General features: G+C 41.4%; 2 protein-coding genes across 7 annotated transcripts in view; both read left to right on the top strand.

The window, feature by feature from the left end:
- The window catches only part of jakmip2 (janus kinase and microtubule interacting protein 2), a 28,100-nt gene extending 22,608 nt beyond the window's left edge, over positions 1–5,492 (top strand). For 2 of the 4 annotated variants that reach the window (XM_026181551.1, XM_026181552.1), the window contains exons 20-23: positions 85–135; positions 559–711; positions 838–903; positions 3,038–5,492. In XM_026181551.1, the coding sequence (XP_026037336.1) occupies positions 85–135; positions 559–711; positions 838–903; positions 3,038–3,295 (528 nt within the window). In that variant the 3' untranslated portion in view covers positions 3,296–5,492. The other 2 variants (XM_026181553.1, XM_026181554.1) reach the window with 2 other exon arrangements.
- Positions 5,493–10,583: 5,091 nt separating this feature from the next.
- Positions 10,584–20,870, top strand: part of dpysl3 (dihydropyrimidinase like 3) — a 43,631-nt gene continuing 33,344 nt past the window's right edge. For 2 of the 3 annotated variants that reach the window (XM_026181654.1, XM_026181652.1), the window contains exon 1: positions 10,584–10,967. In XM_026181654.1, coding sequence (XP_026037439.1) covers positions 10,602–10,967 — 366 coding nt within the window. In that variant the 5' untranslated portion in view covers positions 10,584–10,601. Of the gene's footprint in view, positions 10,968–19,677; positions 19,910–20,870 lie in introns of those variants that run through there. The other variant, XM_026181655.1, reaches the window with a different exon arrangement.

The raw sequence follows: 20,870 nt of genomic DNA, 5'->3' as shown, positions 1-20,870 counted from the left end.
TAGGCGTGTAGCCGTTTGAAGAAAAGTGAATAAGTTCTTACAAACTTAACTAACAACACTTTTCTACATTGCTTCTCTTCACAGCAAATCCAGGAGTTGGAAGCAACCTTATACAACGCCCTGCAGCAAGACAAGGTCTTTGATTTGCCATCATGCATTTATGCATTGCCGTACAGCCATACATTTTTACCAAAAAAAGGCTAAAGAAAACAAAAACAGTTGTAGCTTTGTTGAGTCTCACCCATCTTTTGAAATGTCACCACAGTCATCTGATACAGTGGGTGAGGTTTATCTAATTAAGATAAGAAATGCCAAATTCCTCCCAAATAATTTGGATCATCGAAGCTGTTGGCACAGCTAGTTCTTGGTAAACGAATGACTGGTGTGAGATTATTAACAGAGATAAAGAAACAGAAAAGGCTTCTACAAGCCCTCAAGGATTCTTATGATTTGATAAAGCCTCAGCTGATAAAGAGCAGTAACACTGGAGGTGTAAGGAGTCTTTCAGATCAATCACAATCCAGTATTTGTGCTTCACGTCTGTCTTCTTTTCACCAGGTGATAAAGTACGGCGAGCCTCTGGATGAGCTTCAGAGGGACGAGCTGCGGACGGCGGTGGAGAAGCTGAGGAGGCAGATGCTGAGGAAGAGTCGAGAGTACGACTGCCAGATCCTCCAGGAGAGGATGGAACTTCTGCACCAGGCCCATCAGGTCTGTTGCTGTCTGTAAATGTGGCTGCTGATGATACAGTAGAGCTTTGCGTGGAAGTAGGTTTGTAGGTCACATGCTTTATACTGGTATTGTTATTATTTTTTTCCCCTCTCTAAATAATTGCAGAGAATTCGTGATCTTGAAGATAAGACAGAAATCCAGAGGAGGCAGATTAAAGACCTGGAGGAAAAGGTAGGATGTGTTTGATGGCCTAATGTGAAAACAATTGGATGCAGAAATATCTCATTTCTCATGATCAGCAGCTTGGCTTTACACTCATAAAGGAACGCTAATTGAATTTTGATAGTTTAGAAGAAAAGATAAAAAGGGAATCAGTCTCAAATCATGTGATATTCATAAATATGATTTCATAATTCACAATGAGCCACGCCCGCTGCACAGTGAACCTCTGTTCCTGTCCCTTCTGTGACTAACATGTCTCAAGTGTTCCTCTAATTCTCTTCTTCTCTTCCTTTGTCCCTCCTTCATCTTTCTTTCTTCCTATAGTTTCTGTTTCTGTTCTTGTTCTTTTCTCTTGCCTTTATCCTTTGGCCTTGAAGTCTTTGGCGTGTCCTGTAGCAGAGGTGAGTCCTGTTAGGCTTTCGGTAGAAAATTCAAATCACTGCCATCCCTCTTTTTGACCTTGGTTAAATATTTTACTGAGGAAAGCCATAAACCTCAAACAGTTTTACAAATTGACCACTGGGTGGCTCTGTGTCTTTCAGAATCAAGAAAAGATTTGACCCTGGTCTGCACACTCTCCCACCTTCCTTCATCTGTCATTACTTTTTCTTTGTACTCTCATCATCTTTCCACCTATGCAGTTTTGTTACAGTTTCGTGATATTTTTTTCCATGTTTTCTGTGTTTCGCTCCATGTTTACATTCTATTTTTACCGTCTTGGTAGCAGATACCATGAGCACCTTTCTATCCATTATATATTTCTTCATTGTCAACTCTTTGGTTATTACCATTGTTTATACCTGCATTGCAGAAACCCTTTGAGGTTTGTGAAATTGTTCTAGATGATTGTTTTTCACCCAGCAATTTGTGTTTTTATAGACTAAAACTAAAGTTACCAAATAATTTATTATGGCTGATGTAAAAACAATATATGGAGAAAAAAATTCATGTTCCCATCTAGCTGAAGATAACAAGTCCAGTGTTCACTAACCTTTTTGCTCTGGTTTGTTCTCTGCTGCTCAGCTGTTTGTGCGTGGAAGGTTAGAAATTTTACAGGTGGTTTACAAGAGGTGTAAAAGCAAGCAAAAGCACTTTGACTGGAAAGAATACTGGGAAGAACACTCAATGGCCGCTTTATTAGGCACACCTCTTCAATCACTCATTAACACAAGTGACTTATCTTAAACCCGATTCTTTGATCCCCATGATAGAACAGAGAAAACCCGACTCAGGAGTGGTCAAAACATTTATAATTCTTTATTCAATCATCTTCTGGAAGAGAGAGCCCTGCACAGCCCAAAACCAGCTGCAGAATCTCTAACATTAGAAGCTAAAAATGTGTCTCATATAGGTGTTATTTTGGTACTTTACACGTCACACATAGTTTAGATACAAACAACTCCTTATATGTTACTAGTTCCAATCCCATGGCAGCAACTTATTGCATTTAGGTTTGTAGACATGTTCAAGACGGCACGCTGACGATCAAATCAAGCATCAGCATGCTGAAAAAAGGTGATTTAAGGGACTTCGAAGCAACAGAAGACCACACTAGATGCCACTATTGTCAGCTAAGAACAGGAAACTGAGGCTACATCTTGCACGTTCTCAGCAAACGTAGACAGTAGAAGATTGCCTGATCTGATGAGACTCGATTTCTGCTGCAACATTTGGATGTCCGGGTCAAAATTTGGCGTAAACAACTTGAAACCATACCATGCTGCGTTATATCAACAGTACAGGCTGCTGCTGTTTGATGTAATGATGAGGGGGATATTTTCTTGACACTCTTTCTGATTTGTAGTACGAACTGAGGATTGTTTCAACACAACAGTCTCCCTAAATATCGCTGCTTACCATATCCATCCTTTTATGACCACAGTGCAGCTCTAGAAACGCATACCTAATAAAGTGGCCAGTGAGTTTAGTCGTAGACTGTAAAGCAAAAACAAATAGTAGTAAAATTCTAATATTCTCATGAGTGACAGCTGAGTACAGAGATTATAATCTTTTGACATAGGGGCTACTCTACTGCTACTGACTGAGCATACCGATATCTAAAGATGATAAAAATGTGCCACATGCTGCACGTTTTGTGTGTTCTAATCTAATCTTTCATGACTTCTCTCTCTCTTTCTCTCAGGTGGTATGTCAGCTTGGGGATCTTGTTTGTGACTGCAGTGTTATTTATTTTCTGGACAAGTGTGAAACGGTGTGTGTAGCAGTGGCTGCTCGTGTCATAACATCAGTGACTGCTGTCGGTATAGCTGGATGTATTGTGTGCTGGTCGGATCACACTTCAGATTTATTATTATTATTATTATTATTATTAATATTGTTTTTTAACCGGGTGAGGTTGGTTCTCATCCTGCTGCCCAGGATGATATTTTTAGGACATTAAATATCTCTCCAAGCAGCTGAGAATACAGACTGCAACGAATGGCAGGCAATTGGGAAAACAGATATAGTGCATTCAGACATGTACACACACACACACACACACACACACACACACACACACACACACACACACACACACACACACACACACACACACAGTTGCAAACACATGCTTTGACAATTTAAAAACCAAAGCCTGGGATATGTTCTCTCTGCCATGCAGGGTAATAATATATCACTGACCAACATTTAGCCCCAGTGGGAATATAAACAGACAGAGAGCTCATAAACAACAAGGAAAACAAACCACAGGCCGCTCTTCTTTTCCCCCCTCTGTTCTTTTGGCGTTCAAACCTGAAAAGAAGTTCTTGAATGCAACCACCCGGTGAACTGAAGCGAGCCAACTCAGGGCCTTACGCACGCAGAGGCCATTTAAACAGTGCTGGTCTCAGGTCAGATTATAACAAGGAACTTTCGGGACCTGGTTTCTTCAACCAACTGCCCTGACATTGCTGTTCAGAGAATGGTGCTTACACACTGCTTGCACTCTCCAGAGGTCACGTCTGCAAAAGGACACAGCTACACTGCAGAAGCTGGTGTGTACAGACACTAATGGGAGATACGGGACACTCAGGTTGACATGTCTTCACTGGACACACATAACAGACTCGAGTGAAGGAAGGTGAAAATAGATTTTGGGAGAAATGCCACACTTGGATCCACTCAGCTCCACTCAGCCTGGATCTGTACAGGAGAACATACGGATTGTCAAACTGCATCTTCATTTTTTCTCAAAAGCCAGCAGACTGTAAAAGCTTTACCCCCTGGTTGTCTTTTTTTCCCCTCCTTTCTGTTTTTCTTTTACAGCTCCTACCACTGACAGCCCAAGAGAAAACATCCCCATTCTGTATTGTAATATATACATTGTTAATATGTACATGTGTCTGAATAATTTCATGTAGTCTCCCCTTTTTTCTGTGAATAGTGGAAACTTTTGTTTATTCTCTGATGCAGCTTGAACAGTTGATGTACTTGGCAGTTTAGAAATGACTTGACAAGGGTGTAAATTGCTCTGTTTTATTGTGGTGATGGCTGCAAAGATGAACATTGTTTCCTTGAAAATTATAAATGAAAAAAATAATTTTAATATGAATGTGGAATAATATAAATATTTGCCACCCCTTTCCTTCCCCCCCCCCCATCCTTTATCACATACCGTGTATTGGATTTGTTGTTCTACTGTCTATATCGTGTTGCTCCAGCTGGCCAGCAGGGGGTGCTGCTGTCGACCTGTGCAACTTTCCCAATTTGCCCTTTAAAGAAACATGACCTTTTACCAAACTTGTAAATATTTCAGACTGGTTTCCGATGAGCTCTGGTCACAAAACAACATGTAACAGTCATGTTGTCCGTATTTGTTGGGCAAAATTTCACTCCATACTCTGAATTTTGTAAGGATGAAAGGAAAAAATTATAAAACAACACTACAACATCAGACCTTCCTTTATCCCAAGAAAACTGCAGGTCTCTTCTTTTTCTACTAACCAAAACATCTTTGATACTAATGGCCCTGTTTTGCTAAACTCTGCTGGCCACTTAGGTGTCCACTTCCCCCAAAAGGAAACAGGAGAAAGTGGATGCAACACAACACCTGCTTCACTTCTCTCCCGCTAAGCTGACTCTGCCCAGTCCCTAAAATATTTACTACTAATACTCTGCCTGCTCCCCTTTTTACCCGAGCTACTGTATCTGCCACTGAATCACCTATTGTAAGGCCGAGGGTACCTTCTCATTGGCTCTCATTACACATCGGACAGTAACTACAGCCCAGTACATTCACTTTAACTTATCGAGGGGGGCGACTGAAAATATTGTGCAAACTCAACAGCAGTTGCCTTAAATGCACTTTCCCCCCTTTTTCTGCCTGTATTTCCATGTTTAATCTATTTTTTCTTTTTCGGGTCATTTATGTATCTCACAAATATACATTACGAGAATGTAATGTGTGACATTACATGTAATGTGTATTCATTTTTATTTTTATTTTACAGAGATTTTCTTTTCTCCTTCTTCTGTCTGTCTTCCAAGGAGAATATATAATCCCTCCTAATTTCATTTAGATTATTTGATAAACAGAAAAACGTAATGCTGTAAAAAACAAAAAAAGATTAAATAAAAAAATATGGCCTATGACCTTGAAGACTAATTTGTCTTCTTTCTGCAAAACAGTTGCTTTTTTTTTAAACTCCTTTTTTAATGACACGTAATCTGCTTTTGTCACGCTCAATTAGTTGTTGTTTTATTATGTATTTCAAATATTTAAGTGTTTAGCAAAAGATGTTTTTTTACATACTATTTCCAAAGTCAGTAATTTCTATATCTCCCCGTATCATCGTGTCAAACATCTTTTTCTCACACTGGTTTTGTTTGTAACAAGATTTCCTTCCCCTTCATAAAAAGAGAGCATAGGCTTTGAGCTGTAGCTGGTGGGTGGCTTACTCACATCTTTGTTCTCCGAGCATGTACCGCTCAAAAACGGACAGAAATCCTTGACAGAAATATCGTGTTTACTGGCGCTTCTCTAAGTTGCTTAATATTAAAGGGTAAAAAGTCTGGTTGAGCATTGCTGAGTCATTTGCTTACTTTAAAGAAGATGACACTGAAGGCTTCAGCTTTCCAGTTTCCTCATTAGTTTACTAAATAGTAGGCTTTTCATACTCTAAGCTTATTCTAAGCTGTATGGTACAAAGAGAAGAGTCAGTCCAGGTTAGGAGTCTGCTTTAAAAAAGAAAAATTGGAGTCATGGCTGTTCTTGACAATCCTGATGAGAACAGAGGCTGAGCCAGGCTTTGTTCTGCCAAAGTACATCTGTCATGAAAGCACTTTTATCTGTCCTCCTTTCACCGCTTACACAGAGGTCACTTTTATATTTAGTGTATCGTCTGACTGAACAACTGTCTCCTATAACTGAATAAAAGAGGGGGAAAACACTACTAAATAAGTTAAATGAAACTCCCCTTTGTGCTTGTATGCCTCTGCTAATCACTCAAATTGCAGTTGAAATCAGATCTGTTCAGGTTCATGTGATTTATGTGGTAAATCATATGAACCTGTTATAGGTGTCCCCAGATGTTAGTGTTACTAACTATGAATCCTACCAACTGTATGGTCACAGTCTGTGGCTACTTTAAAAAAGCTATAAGATATCATAGTCAAATAGTGACATAGTATAACCTATCATCACTGCATCAGTTCATGTGACTAAACTTTTAAAAGTGAAATATTGCCATTAATAGTTATTGCCAAAAGTATGTTTTGTCACAATGTCACTTTTGCCATCAAAGAGATACTGTGTTGAGGAAGTTTGGATGGATGGACGGATAATTATCCTTCTAGCGTAATCCTTGATGACACGTTTGCTGGGTGCAGATGAAAACTGCTTCTTCTGCACAATAAATGCTTTACCAGCACAAACCTTTTTAGCACATTTGACACAAGTCGGAAGAGTGGGTTGTTTAAAAGTCAAACTACAGATAGCACGAACACTTCAGTGTTGTTCATGTGCTAAGAAGCCGGCCTGACTGTTAGGGATACAAGATTGAAAAGTCTGACACATCCATCCTGGGAGGCTCTTTAACCTCATTTCGGCCGCAGCTGGTCAGCAGCCAAACCATTCCAGGCGGATGCAGCTGCCTGGCCTGGTGTCCCCAGCTGCTTAGCAGTCCTGACTTCATAGTCAGGACTGCTAAGGGGCAATCGGGGCGATCGTGGCTCAAAGAGTTGGCAGTTCGTCTTGTAATCGGAAGGTTGCCGGTTCGAGCCCCGGCTCGGGCAGTCTCGGCCGTTGTGTCCTTGGGCAAGACACTTCACCTACCACCTACTGGTGTTGACCAGAGGGGCCGATGGCACAATATGGCAGCCTCGCCTCTGTCAGTTTGCCCCAGGGCAGCTGTGGCTACAACTGTAGCTTGCCATCACCAGTGTATGAATGTGAGAGTGAATGAATAGTGGTATTGTTAAGCACTTTGAGGGGTCAAGAAAAGCGCTATATAAAAATGCAATCTGTTGTTGTTGTTATTATTATTATAGTTCATACTTCTGTGAGATTGTCACCTCAACCTTTTGCTTTCACTTTTTGAAACTATAGATTTAGATTTGCACAATTCAGCAATTTTTGGGTAAATTCACAAGCAAAGTGAAAACAAGAAAAACAGCCGAGATGTGAGCTTCTGCAGTACCCTGGGCTGCCATTCCTTTTTATTTGGCTACATCAGGCCAGTAGGCATTTATATAAGTTGATGTATAATGCTGATGGTTTACTGCTGCTTCTGATTTTAGGCTGCTGTTCTAATAATGCCGTAGGAATGACATTTTGTGGCAGGAAAAAAAAATCCCATGATTTAACAGACGTGCATGGCTGCTACATAACCAAGACAACTTGACAGTGAATATTTGATCTTTTTTAAATCAAACTCAAACCAGAAACCTACCTGTGGTGGAATGTGAGATTTTATGTGTTTTTGTGTACCATTTGAATTGAGCCCTGTCGACTTATCTGTGGAACTGTGGCCCACTTACCTACTTCTTCAAAGGTCTAAGTCGCCGTAAGGCCTCTTGTGCCAAATCCATGAAGACCACTGGGCGTGAATTTGCCAAACTCTGTCCTACCTGCCATGCTTCAATCATGCCCGAATGAGCATGCACTTAACCCACTAGCAGAATAAAGGCCATTGTTGTATGGTGCTGGCTTACCTTACATCCACGTTTACTATCATGACTGAGTGAGTCTCCTGCTCTGCTCCAGTGATGCAGTCATTACTTTAAAAGCCACATTAATTCAGAATGATGTTAGTTTGTGAACTTATTGACTTAGTGCCAAATATGGGTTTGTGCAGGAAATTCAGAATGTGTGGAAGTAACACAATGTCTTTCATTGGGCTCGTGATCACGGGGAATTTTCTTTGACAGTGACAGTAAAGTAAACAACCGACTGAATGTTTTGTTTTTATGGTTTGCAGCTATGACAACATCAGTGACACACTGAAAGCCAGACACTGCGTGCTGACGGCTCTGTTGCCTCCCAGTCAGTCTGCTGATGCCCCACACCACAGGGAACACTTAAAGACAAACACACTCTGCGCTGGCCTCAGAGCGTTGTCCTTGTTCTCTCACATTATGTTTAATTCTCAAAGCGGTCGGTGTCAGCTTATGAATGTGTGGCCGGCCAAAACACAAATTTGTTACAAGGTTGAAACTCCAAGGAACGCTGTTAGTCATTTGTCTCTCTTCCATCAGCATTATTCACCGTCTAAACCGAGTAAGATACTGGAGGAAACACAAGACAGGGAATTTTAGCAGGCTCTTGGCATCTCTGCAAACCTTGACGCTTTAATCACATTCATGTGAGGGGAAATTTCTTCTGCCTTGTCAAGTTACTGCATTAGATGCCAAAAGAGCCACGGAAACTGCCACAGTGGAACTCAGCAGAGAATAGTGCTACTTGTGTTTAATTTTGCTTCAGTACACTGAAAAAAAAAGACACTCTGCTATCTTTTAAAAGCATCGTGCTTGATCATTATTTTCCTCTTTCTCCTGTGCATTCTATGATCATGCAGTGTGTTAGATATGCTTTTGTATTTGTAGGATTGTGTTTCTTCATGTTTCCATGCAAAAAAAGAAAAGATGGTCATGTCTGCACATCCCTGCAGGCAGACTTTTCCCTGTTGTAAATTATCCAATGTGAAACCTTTTGACTAGTCTGTTATCTGTTTATACAGATAAAATCTTCTCCTGTGGTTTTAATCCACACACAAAAATAGAGGCTGCCTTGGTAACAACTCAAACAAATAAACACACAATTACATTTTCTCATTTTCATTTTTCAGGCTTGGTCACTTGAGTCATTTGAGTTTGATTTTGTCTGTTGTGCCCTTAGTCGGTTTCTTTATCAGGAGCTCCTGGAAATTTCAGATGCTGCCCCAGTGAAGTGGCCCTTTGGCTGAAAACAGCCACGGCTTTAATTCACTGATGACAACCTGTTAGATGAGACCTGAGGACGTGGCTTGTTGGACTTCACTGTAGCCCACAGTGTGACTGACCTTGAAAGTCTTTTTCAGATTTGTGGAGTCTAAGAGCTCTTTTCTTCACCTCTCTCTTTTACACACACACACACACACACACACACACACACGCGCGCGCGCACACACACAGGTTAGGCAGGTCGGTGTTATTTCTAATCCACTTGATGAAAGTTTTCACCAGTCCTTTCACCTCTCTGTGAAGCCAAAGTCACCCCCATGCTGTACCAGGATAAAATAAAATACCAAACTGTCATTATTCTGTCCACTTTTTATTAGAAGGCTGTTTTACTCTGACATATGTTATTCATGAGACTTACACGAGGCACAGTTATCAATATACTACAAAGTCCTAACGGAACCAGTGTCCTAAATTTGACCCCATGGAGATTTGTGGAACATGTAGATATTTGGCCGTTACATAATTACGTTCCTGTTTACTGACTTCTTTGACTCCTGCTTCCCTCGTTCGCCCTCTCGACTCAGCAGACCTGCCGCCTGAAAGCTGCGCGTCTGCCGCGCTGCTGACACGATCTTGTCTCGTTTGTGCTGGCCTAAGTATTCTAAGCACCCTGAGGTGTCGCCGGTGAGGGGGCCAGACAAGCACTTGAAGAAACATCAGCATGATCTCGCTGGGAGTTGTTTAAGCGCGCAAGTGCTGAACGGACAGCGCCAAAGTGGACGTCTTTCAGGACACCTGTAATACCTGCTAGGCGCACACCTGTGTCCGCTCAAGTTAATCTAAGTATCAGTGCATCAGCTAGAAGGAATTATATTTTGATTATTAGGTTAATTCTTACCTTTACAGACATAATACGTATGTGTGCATAAATATGGCGAGTGTTCTCTTTAACCAAATGTGTCCCGATCTCTTTCGTTCTCTTTTCAGTGTTATACTATAAACTCAGAGAAACAAAGCCTTCCATTAGTCTTAAGCCACAACCATGAGTGTGCTTGATTTCATTGTAAAATTTAAGATGAATCAAATACACATATATTACCTATGCATCAGGAGCCACTGCAGTACCACCTTTGGCTTTAATTCAACTCCTTCCTGCCTGACTGTCTGCTCAACACACACACACACACACACACACACACACACACACACACACACACACACACACACACACACACACACACACACACACACACACACACACAAAGAGATACACAGCACTTCAGTACTAGTTTCCCCGTCTTTCTCGGCCACTTGTGCAGGGCTCCACTATGGCAGAGCGCAGGAGAAACTGGGAGAAATCAGGGGACGACCTGCCGGTTTATCTCGCCCGGCCCGGCACGGCCGACCAGGTGCCCAGGCAGAAACACGGAGGCTTGTTTTGCAGCATTGAGGACGCGTTCGAGAGTAAAACGATAGACTTTGATGCCCTTAGCGTCGGGCAAAGGGGATCCCGCACCCCGCGGAGCACCAAACGGCTAACCGGTCTGGAAGCGAAGAGCCCGGCGAGTGACAGTAAGAGCTCCCCTGCTGTGGAAAGTCCCACAGCAGACAAGCAAGAACGCAAAGGCTCCCCTCAGATGAAGATCGGAACCAGCGGCGGAAAAGAAATATTGCAGAACCTGGAAGATGAGAAGGTAAAGAGACTAACTTTTTTTTTTTTTTTTTTGCAACAAACTGTTTCAGCATAAATGACAGAGGTGGCTTCCACTGTGTGTCACTGTTTTTCCTACAAGTTCTCTGCAGCTACCCTGAATTTTTTTTTTTTTTAATTATGCTTAAATGAAAATGATAAAATTGTTTCCATTATAAGAGTCCATATTATAGAACTCGCTGTGTCCTTTAGTTGAGTTTTCAAGTTTGTCACTGAATAATCACAATGACATGCCATGAGAGCAAAAACTGAAATAGGAAGTCAAAAACTGTCCAGTCCTTACAATCTACAAAGAGTATAAGAAGCTGAGTTATCCATAATTCTGTTGACTGAATGTGCCATTATGCCACATCACTATGTAATTAAAGACACTATTTTGTTTGGAGAAATAACCTTGGTGTTGAAGTGCATAGAACAAGCCACAGAACGTAAAACAATCATGAAATAAATGGCATTAGGATTTTATGACTTAGCATTATTTCTTAGTAAAAAATATTCATTTGTAAGATTTTACCAAGAAACAATCAGCTGTGTCTGGGAAACAGCCCACTATCCATCCAACATTCATTAACTTTTGTTTTAACTGAGAAATTGTGCAATACAAACTACTTACCACCGTGTAGCATCCCCTCTACTTTTAACAAAAGTCCATAAATGTATGGGTACTGAGGAGACCAGCTGCTGGACTTTCATGAGAGGAGTGTTATCCCATTTTAGCTGCTCAACAGTCTTATCTCTGTCTTATATTTGCTCCAAATGTTTAAATTGGTCTGGACTGCATGCAGGCCAATTCATTACCTAGACTCCTCGAGTATTAAAGTTATGCCATTTCCATAGCTGTAGGATGCAGTTCAGCATTGTTTAGCTGTAATATACAGGACCTTCCCTGGAAAAGAAACCATCTGTATATACCTTTCAGCACTGATGGTGCCTTTTCAGATGTACCACCTACCAGTTCCACATGCACTGACACATCCATCATACCATCAGAACAGCAGGGTTTTTAATTCAGTGCTGATAACAAGCCTCTTCTGTAGTATGTAGCATCCATGTTTCACAAAAATAATATCCATTTGGCTGGCCACAGAACAGTTTTCCACTTTGCATCAGCCCATTGTATCATCATCCAGAGATGATGATGGTGTTTCTAGAGCATCTTCACATATGGCTTCTTCTTTGCATGACAGAGCTTTAACCTGCATTTGTGGATGGCACAGTGAACTTTTTTCACAGATAGGGATATTCCTCAGCCCGTGCAGTGATTTCCATGTCAGAATCACACCTGCCAAGGCCGAAGATCACAGTGATCCAATATAATTTTTTTTACCTTGTCTCTTGCATACAGAGATTTCTCTGGATTCTTTTACTGTGATTATGATATTAGATGATGTGAAAATCAAAGTCTGTTTGTGTGTTGAGGAGCATTATTCTGAAATCATTTCACAACTCGTAGAGGCAATATTTTTAGAAGATTCGTGAACCTCTGTGAACCTCCCCTGTTTACTTCTGCCCATGTTTACTTTGAAACCTAGTGGAAACCAACAAACAGTTGGTCTGTTCTCCTAATCAGCTTGGTACACCTAGCATACACCACCAAAGTACGGACAGGGCAAATTGAGCCTGGCACTGAGCCGTCAACTGCTCCAAGCCGTCACTGAGAGCTGTTCATAGCTCAACCGACTGTGATGGGTAGGATTGGGTCAATGCCTTTGGCAAGAATGCAGGGATGGGCAAGAGGACCACCCCTTTCCAGTCCGGCAACCACCCACAGCAATCCCTATGGCCCAACAGAGCATGGAGCTCACTGACCCTTCTAGACCTACATGGTGGTTCAAAATGAGGACGCTAAAAGGTGCCAAGGAACTGGGTGGAACTGGGTACCCAGGCCTGCAAACTGTAAGCCGCTGGGCTCCCCTCAAGAACTGGGAAACTAAAGAGGAGTCGGCATCGCTAAGTTCTGAGTGACCAATGCAAACGGGCCTGATCGCTGCCACCATGCCAGCAATCAGGGAGTCAGTGAGTGGGGTGAGCCTACCGCTATAGCCTGGTAGCTGCAGAGGATACCGTGATACCCAGTTGAGGCCGAAACTACTGTAATGCCAAGGACAACAACCTGCAACTCCAGTACATTTATGTGCTGGGACACCCAAAAGCCAGTCCAGTGGCTGTTGACCCCACAGTCCTCGTCGACTGCACAAGGCATCTGTGAAGACTAACTAGACTAACTGTGAAGTAGATCTACCGCTTGGCCCTACTCCATGTTGGACAAGTCTCTCCACAAACAGAGAGCTTGGTGGAGCCCTCAAGAGACTACCAGTGTTGTCTTGTGGGACTGCTGCGAGCAGACCCAGGCTCAGCAGGTGCCGTTGGAGAGGTCTCATGTTTAGGAGCACTAACAGAACCACCTACACCATGGGAGCCATGTGGCCCATCAGGTGGAGATAGCCCCCAGCTAACCTGTGAGTGTAACCTGAATTGGTTTAGGAACACCCTGAAGGCCTGCTCTCGCTCCACAGTGAGGGACATGGAGTCCCTGATGGAGTCCAGGGATATGCCCAGAAATGTTGTGACTATTAAAGGCTGCTGCCTGCTCCTTTTCAGATTCAGGCACAACCCCATAGCCAGAACATGCTACACAGAGCTACATGGCTGCGGTATTGTTCTACTGATGTGGCACAGACCAGCCAGTTGTCTGAATAGTTCAGGACCCTGCGGCCCCTGAGCCTAATAGGAGCCAGGACAGCGTCCATGCACTGCATGAAGGTTTGGGATGCAAGAGAGATGCTGAAGGGGAGGATTCAGAATTCGAACACCTTGTCCTCGAATCTGAACTTCAGGAACCGACCGTGCTTCTGCCAGATAGGAATCTGGAAGTAGGTGTCCTTCAGGTCAGTGGTTGCAAACCAGTCCCTGACATTGATGGCCTACCTCACCTTGGGGACCATCAGCATCTTGCACCACTTGCCTTGGCTGTACGTCCTTCAGCTTTCCCCTGCATGTGTGCGCTATGTCTGTGGCTTCAGCTGAGGCCTGAGGTCACCAGGACCCCATGCTGGAAGAGATAGTCTCTCACTCCACTCCACTCACCAAGGTTACAAAGTAACCGTAAGATATGTTTTTTGTGTACTATTCTGAATAAATCGTGAGTGTACGACATTAGCAGATCATTGCATTCTGTTTTTACTTACATTTTACGCATCATATTCAGAACTAGGTTTGTATGATAAAGTAGAAGACAGAGAGAGAAAAAAAGGAGAATGACTGGAAAGCCTCAAAGCTGGAGAAATTACAATTTTTATCATATCATATCACTACAGGCTTGTGCCACTAAAGACATAAGTCCTGTTTTTAAAAAAAAAACCCCACAGAACTGCTTACTATGATGATGATGGGGCGATCATGGCTCAAGAGTTGGGAGTTCGCCTTGTAATCGGGAGGTTTCTGGTTCAAGCCCTGGCTTGGACAGTCTCGGTCGTTGTGTCCTTGGGCAAGACACTTCACCCGTTGCCTACTGGTGGTGGTCAGAGGGCCCGGTGGCGGCAGTGTCCGGCAGCCTCGCCTCTGTCAGTGCGCCCCAGGGTGGCTGTGGCTACAAAGTAGCTTGCCATCACCAGTGTGTGAATGGGTGGATGACTGGATGTGTAAAGCGCTTTGGGGTCCTTAGGGACTAGAAAAGCGCTATACAAATACAGGCCATTTATGATAGTGATGATGATATTGATATTTTACCAAATGTAGGAGTGTTACTGGGAACAACTGTATGGTTTACTAACAGGTGTAACTGCAGAGAAAGCAATTAAGAGCCTTGTTTAGATTAAATATGCTTTATATTCCCAAAATTATATATATATATATATATATATATATATATATATATATATATATATATTATAAAGGTAGTGTGTGCTAGCAATAAGCATCCATATTCTATTGGATCGCCACAAAAGAACCAGTATCTAAATGAATAATGTTTTCTGTGTCTTAGTCTGGTGAAATACTCCTTTAATACTTAACGCTTCTTATATTTATACTTAATAATACTTATACTTATGTTACACTTGAACATCTTTGATACCTTTTCCATTATGCTTAAAGTCCTTACAAATTATTTGGGAAACTCTATACCGTTTAAATATTTGCATTTTAATTTTTGATATTGAGAAAAGGTACGTTTGTGTCTGTTATGTGTGATTAAAAATGACACAAGTCTTTCAGCACCATGGAGAGAGAGACACAAACAAAAGCACCACGGAAAGAATCCAGTGCTAAGTAAAGGTAATAATTACTTTATATTAGTGGTTCACAACCCATTTATCTGAATCAACCCAGTAGACCAGACAACACAACAGCACAGATGGAATTTTCTAAACTCATTTTATATAGTTATACTTTACGCTTAACTACCCAAAAGTGGAAATAAATTTTTCAGCAATTAGTTTATTTTTTTTTATTACTTAACCTCTTAACAAATTAATTCAAGTTATTTTACTAATTTCTGTACTACTTTCAGCTTACCATTGACTCTTAGCTATTACTTCCTACTTATTAGTTTTCTTCACGTAAGCTATTTATTGTCTATTTGAACTCTTTATCTGTGCTACTAAATAAAAAAAATCAGCTGTTGTAATTTAAGCTGGCTCTTTTATTGCTTTTTTTATATTTGTAATTATTCCTTTTTTGTTTAACATTTCTGCTTTGGTCGCACTCAATTAATAAATTTGAATTTTGTCTTTGGCAGATTACTTGAGATAAGCTTTTCACATACTTCATGAACTCCTTGTACCCCTAATTGGAATTTAATTAGAGTTACTCTCTAACTGTGCTATTAGAGAGTACAATTTATTTATTTTTTTTAAAAAGGTTGTTTCTGAAGTGTTTCCATATTCTACATTCAAGGAAAGAAAATGATACTTGTAATGCTACTTTTTTGTAAAAAAAAAATACATTGGATAAAGTCAATCCATCGGGGCTCTAAATGTATGAGTACTGCTTTTTGCCATAACATAAGTGTGGGACAAGAACTGATGATAATATTTGTATGTGTGACCTAGCAACTATTCTAAAAATTCACTTCATCCACTCTTAATTGACACTGGCTTAGAGCAGTACACTCTAGGCACCAAAAGATGATGATTCATGTCTCGCTCTCTGGCTCTTGTTCAATACACACACACACAATTTTGGCTGAGAGCAGTAGAATCACTGGACTAGACAAAGTGGTGTGATTACCATTTTGCCATTTCATCACCAGAATGTGGTCATTTATTGGCACACAAGAGTACTTCTTTGAAGCACGGACGGAGAAAACAGATTTTAAAAAGACCAGGAAAGAGTTAAGCAGATTACACAATAAGTTAATATAGAGCAAGATGTCATAGATTACAGACAAATGGAATCTAATAAAAGTCATTATGGTGATGTCAACTCTAGAATGAAATTAGTAGCACACCTTGGTAAACATTTTAAAATGATCCCCGCATAGTATGTTTGAGCTGAATTTCAGCTTTAAGGTTTGCTGTTATGTGCTACACAGCATTTAAGAGAATGTGGGGAAGTTCTGGCTGCTAATATTTCCTACAAAGATTGGAAAACAATGGGATTGTCAGTTTACACTTTAAAAACTTTAAAACTACAAAACTCTCTGACACAGATTGCCTTTCTTGATGATGCAAGTCCTTCATCTTCAGATTGGTCACTAATTAAAATATGACTGCCTGCTGTTGTTTCTGCTGCACAGGCAGATCTGCACTCTTATCCAACTTTCATTTAACAGAGACTCAGCAACAAAGCAGTAGACTGACAGACCTTTGTGTGAGTAATGCAAGTAAACTGACTGAAGCTGTGGAGCTGTATCTCTTTGAGTACAGGTTTTCTACATGCTTTTTCCCCCCACCGTTGCAGTTAAATGGTGTTCCCTTTTTTGTTTACACCTCTGTGGTTCTAGTGCTGTTATTCATTCAGTCTCAGACAGTTTGAGACTAAGCTGCTGCACTCTACATTTATCTGCATTTAAATCTTCACATTATCCTTATGATATATTTGATTCCCGCCTTCTGAATCATTCCCGCCTTTAATTGTCTTAAAATACTGTAAAAAAATAAACATAGATTTCTTCAGCGTGGCAGATGGCATTTTTCCCTCATGTGGCCTGATACTGAACTGCAATATTGCTGCTTTCAGGGGACCAGATGATTCAGCAGAAACCAGCAGACAATAGAGTAAGGTTGTGTTTTTGTTTCCCCCCCCCCCTGGTTTGGAAATTGTTAGAGGACACAGGGAAGGCAGGATGTGTTTATCCCTTTGTTATTAACTGGTACATTTAGCGTGCCAGTAAAACTTAACAGCATCTTTGTCTGGCAAACAAATGACGAGTGGAAAAGCTGCCCGTTTGTATTTTTATGACAAATGTTGTTACCCCTCCTTCCTATCTGATTACACCTGGTTCACTTTGATTTGAACTACAGTAAGTCATGATATTATTGACATTGTCATGCAAACTCTCAATATCATTCGTTGTTTTGTGGCTATGGTGAACTGAACTGCTCACTATGTGTTCCTGTGTTGTTCCCTGTTCGCTGTAGTAATACTGAACAATAACAATCATAATTATAGATTTTACTGGTTTTCCTCCTGTCTGGTGGGCTAATTAGTCCTGTGAGCTGCTGCAGTGGAGTGAATAATGGAGACTGGCTAACCAGATGTCCAGAGAGAGAGGAAATGGCCCCAACCCCATCTTCTTTTTTTTTTTTTGTGATGTCCTGCAGGGTGGAAGTCACATTGACACATGTATTCAGAAAGCATAAAACTATACATATACACTGACATGTAGACTTGTCTAAATTAAAACATGCACACACATGCTTCTTTAAGCTGTCACAGAGATACTCTAGGAGCAAATGAAATAAGCACTCTACTAATGTTGCATATAACACTCAGTTTAGTCTTTATAATCAGCAGATAGAAACAGAGGATGTCTGTGCCTCCCTCTGGTTAAGTCTGAAAAATAACTCTAATTATATTGGGTGCAGTAAAGAGATGCTTTTGTATCATAAATATATTCAGTGTTTTGGGAGAATGAATCATAAAAGGGACCAAAAATAAACACTAAGAAGAATGCTGCTTCATATGTCTTCATATCGGTCAAGACTGAGCATTGATAGAGCCTTAAATGTTTAGAGTTAAGCAAAATTTTAGGAGGTTTAATTCTGCGTTCTGCGTAGCCTATTTGCTTTATCCTCCCCCCGCATTTTCAGAATTGTCCCACTACCACAAAACAACTCCAGATCATTTAGTCTTCTTCAATTCGCCAATGTCGTCTATATGAAGAGATCACATAGTGGCTGAGGTGGTCAGCATGATTGTGCTTGTGTGTAAACTGATAATATAATTTTATATGATTGTTGGGTAGTGAACTGGAAGCTTCTCACTCCATTCACTGTGGTGTGAAATGTGCTCCAACAGGCTTGATGACCTGACAGAGACTTTTCTGCATCCCTGATCTGTCTGCACCCTGTCTGTCTGTCAGTGTCAGCCGGTTAATGTGGTCTGCAGAGGTAGCAATCCTGCAAACTTGAGTGTGTAGCGCTGATGCATTCTCCAAGTCCTGGAAATGCTGAGGTAATGCCTTTCTGCCTCACTGCCATGAAAGGACATGCCAGGATGAAGGCCCTGTGTCTGCTTGTAGCAAAAAAAAAAAGAAGAAAGATTTAAACCCTTATTTTTGTACAACAATTGGGTAGAACTGTGCTGTAAAACCTTCCTACATTACTCTGTAAAGCAATATTTAAAAAAAAAAGACAAAATGAAGCAAATGAAAGTATGATATATATATATATATATACATATTTTAAGTTGCTAGTGTATTATAGACACACAAATAGGCACACCCTTTGTCACGCACCTGCTTCTACATGCATGTCACTCTCAGGATCTCATTATGGCTGCATTAGAGCTGAGGAGGGGAGTGGCAGAGCGAAGAGGGACCCACTTTAGGTTCAAACAATGGAGACACATGGCTGGGTGGGAACATGCAGAGAGAGAGAGAAAGAGTGTGTGTGTGTGTGCAATGTTACGGGCAAGCTCTGTGACAGCTGCCACACCATTTTGCTCTTCTGTGTCCCGCAAAACAAAACACACAACCTCCTGGTTATGACTGATATAAATCTACAATTTCAAAGGGAATATTTTTTTTTCTTGCCAATAAATCTATTTAGCAGACTGGCAAAATTTTAAACATCCAATATGTATGATTAACACACGGCAGTGAAGTCAGTGGACATGTTTAAAATGAGTAAATCTTTCCATTACATATTGTTTATAATAACGATGGTGATTTCTATCCCATGTTCCTTTGTTTCCTCTTAGTTCTGCCAATTTTCCCCTAATCAATCAGACCTCAGTGACTTCAGCCGTAAACACACAGGCGCAGACTACACCACAAACTAGTGCGCCTCAAAACCAGCTGCTTCAAGGACTTTGCTATTTCTCTCGGATAGGTCAGTGATGACAGATATTGGATACGCAGCACACTTTATGTAAAAAACAAAAAACAAAAACAAAAAAACAACGTGTGACAGCAGTGTAACGCAAAGAAGAGGATGCCTGCTGGAGGCTGTTCACCAGCTTCTCCACTGCGCCCTCCGGTGGAAAGATTGTGACATCACGCTTTCCAAACTGAACATACTGAGGGAGGGGCCGTGTGCCTGGACCACAGACGCTCCTATAGCACTCTGCGAGCCACTCCACATCGCACTGACAAGAGGGGCGACTATTCCTTGAAGCTCCCATCCAGGCGAGGGCCGCTGCAGCATCCATAAACGGAGGAATATCGCTTTTAAAAGCTCGGTATTTTTTTAAAAAAAAAGAAAAGGTGGAATCGAACAGAAGATGTCTTATCAAGGAAAAAAGAACATCCCAAAGATCACAGTGAGTAAAGAGTTATTTCTCCTTCACTGGCTGCAGGAACTTTGATGGCTGCTGCTTCAAATCACTGCAGAAGGTTTCAGCGTTTTTTTGCGCCGCTGCGATGGATCTTTGTCACATACACCGATGCAAGCTCAGAGCAACATGAAAATGCTCTTTCTATTGTCAGAGCCGACTGCAGGAAGCCGCTGGAACAATGCGCGCAATGATATGGCATGTCTGGCTACCATAGTGACAGTCAGGCAGGGAGATAAGGCGTTTTCTTAAAGGTGTCCTGCATCCTCTTTGTTGAAGCGATCCATGCCGTTGTGCAGAACGGATACCGGCTCGCCCATTAAAAAAAATCACCGTGCATAACGGAGACTTTATGGTGATTTAAAATATGTAACTCATTCTTATATATTTAGAATAATGCAGTTAATTAGATTTATTCCCCTACACTCCACCTAGATTTACAGCGTAAAGATATTAGAAGAACGTGTCCAACCCTTGTGGGGCTTTTTAAGGCCCAGCCGGTCTTGTTCATGGGAGGATTTTGAACAGTAATGTTGATCTCATTTTTCGAATACCCTTCTTGCCATTTTGGTGCACAGTGATTTCATGACATACATAAAAGTATCAATGCACATTCTGGTCACAATGCCCTGGACGCTTGCAAATGACTGAAAAAGGAGGGGGGAGGGGGTCCTAAAAATAATGGTCACTTATTATACATGAACTCATTGTTTCGCCTGAAGCCCTTAATTGTTTTATTGCAGGAAAAAAAGCCCTCTCTGTGATTTCATAGGGGGGCCTCGGAAATCATAGACAGGGTTTGTCTTTCAGGCTGGTGCAGCAGCAGAGAGTGAGAGGGACAGGGGGAGAAGAGAGGTGGGGTAAATACACGCCCATCTGTGATAAGCTGGCCTTGTGAAGGGGTGCTTGTATTTCTGCATCACCACAAGGAGAAAGATTCAGGGTCGGC

The sequence above is a fragment of the Astatotilapia calliptera genome, chromosome 10 (assembly GCF_900246225.1).
Source record: "Astatotilapia calliptera chromosome 10, fAstCal1.2, whole genome shotgun sequence".
Classification (NCBI taxonomy): Eukaryota; Metazoa; Chordata; class Actinopteri; order Cichliformes; family Cichlidae; genus Astatotilapia; species Astatotilapia calliptera.
This window is presented reverse-complemented; position numbering and strand designations above follow the sequence as displayed.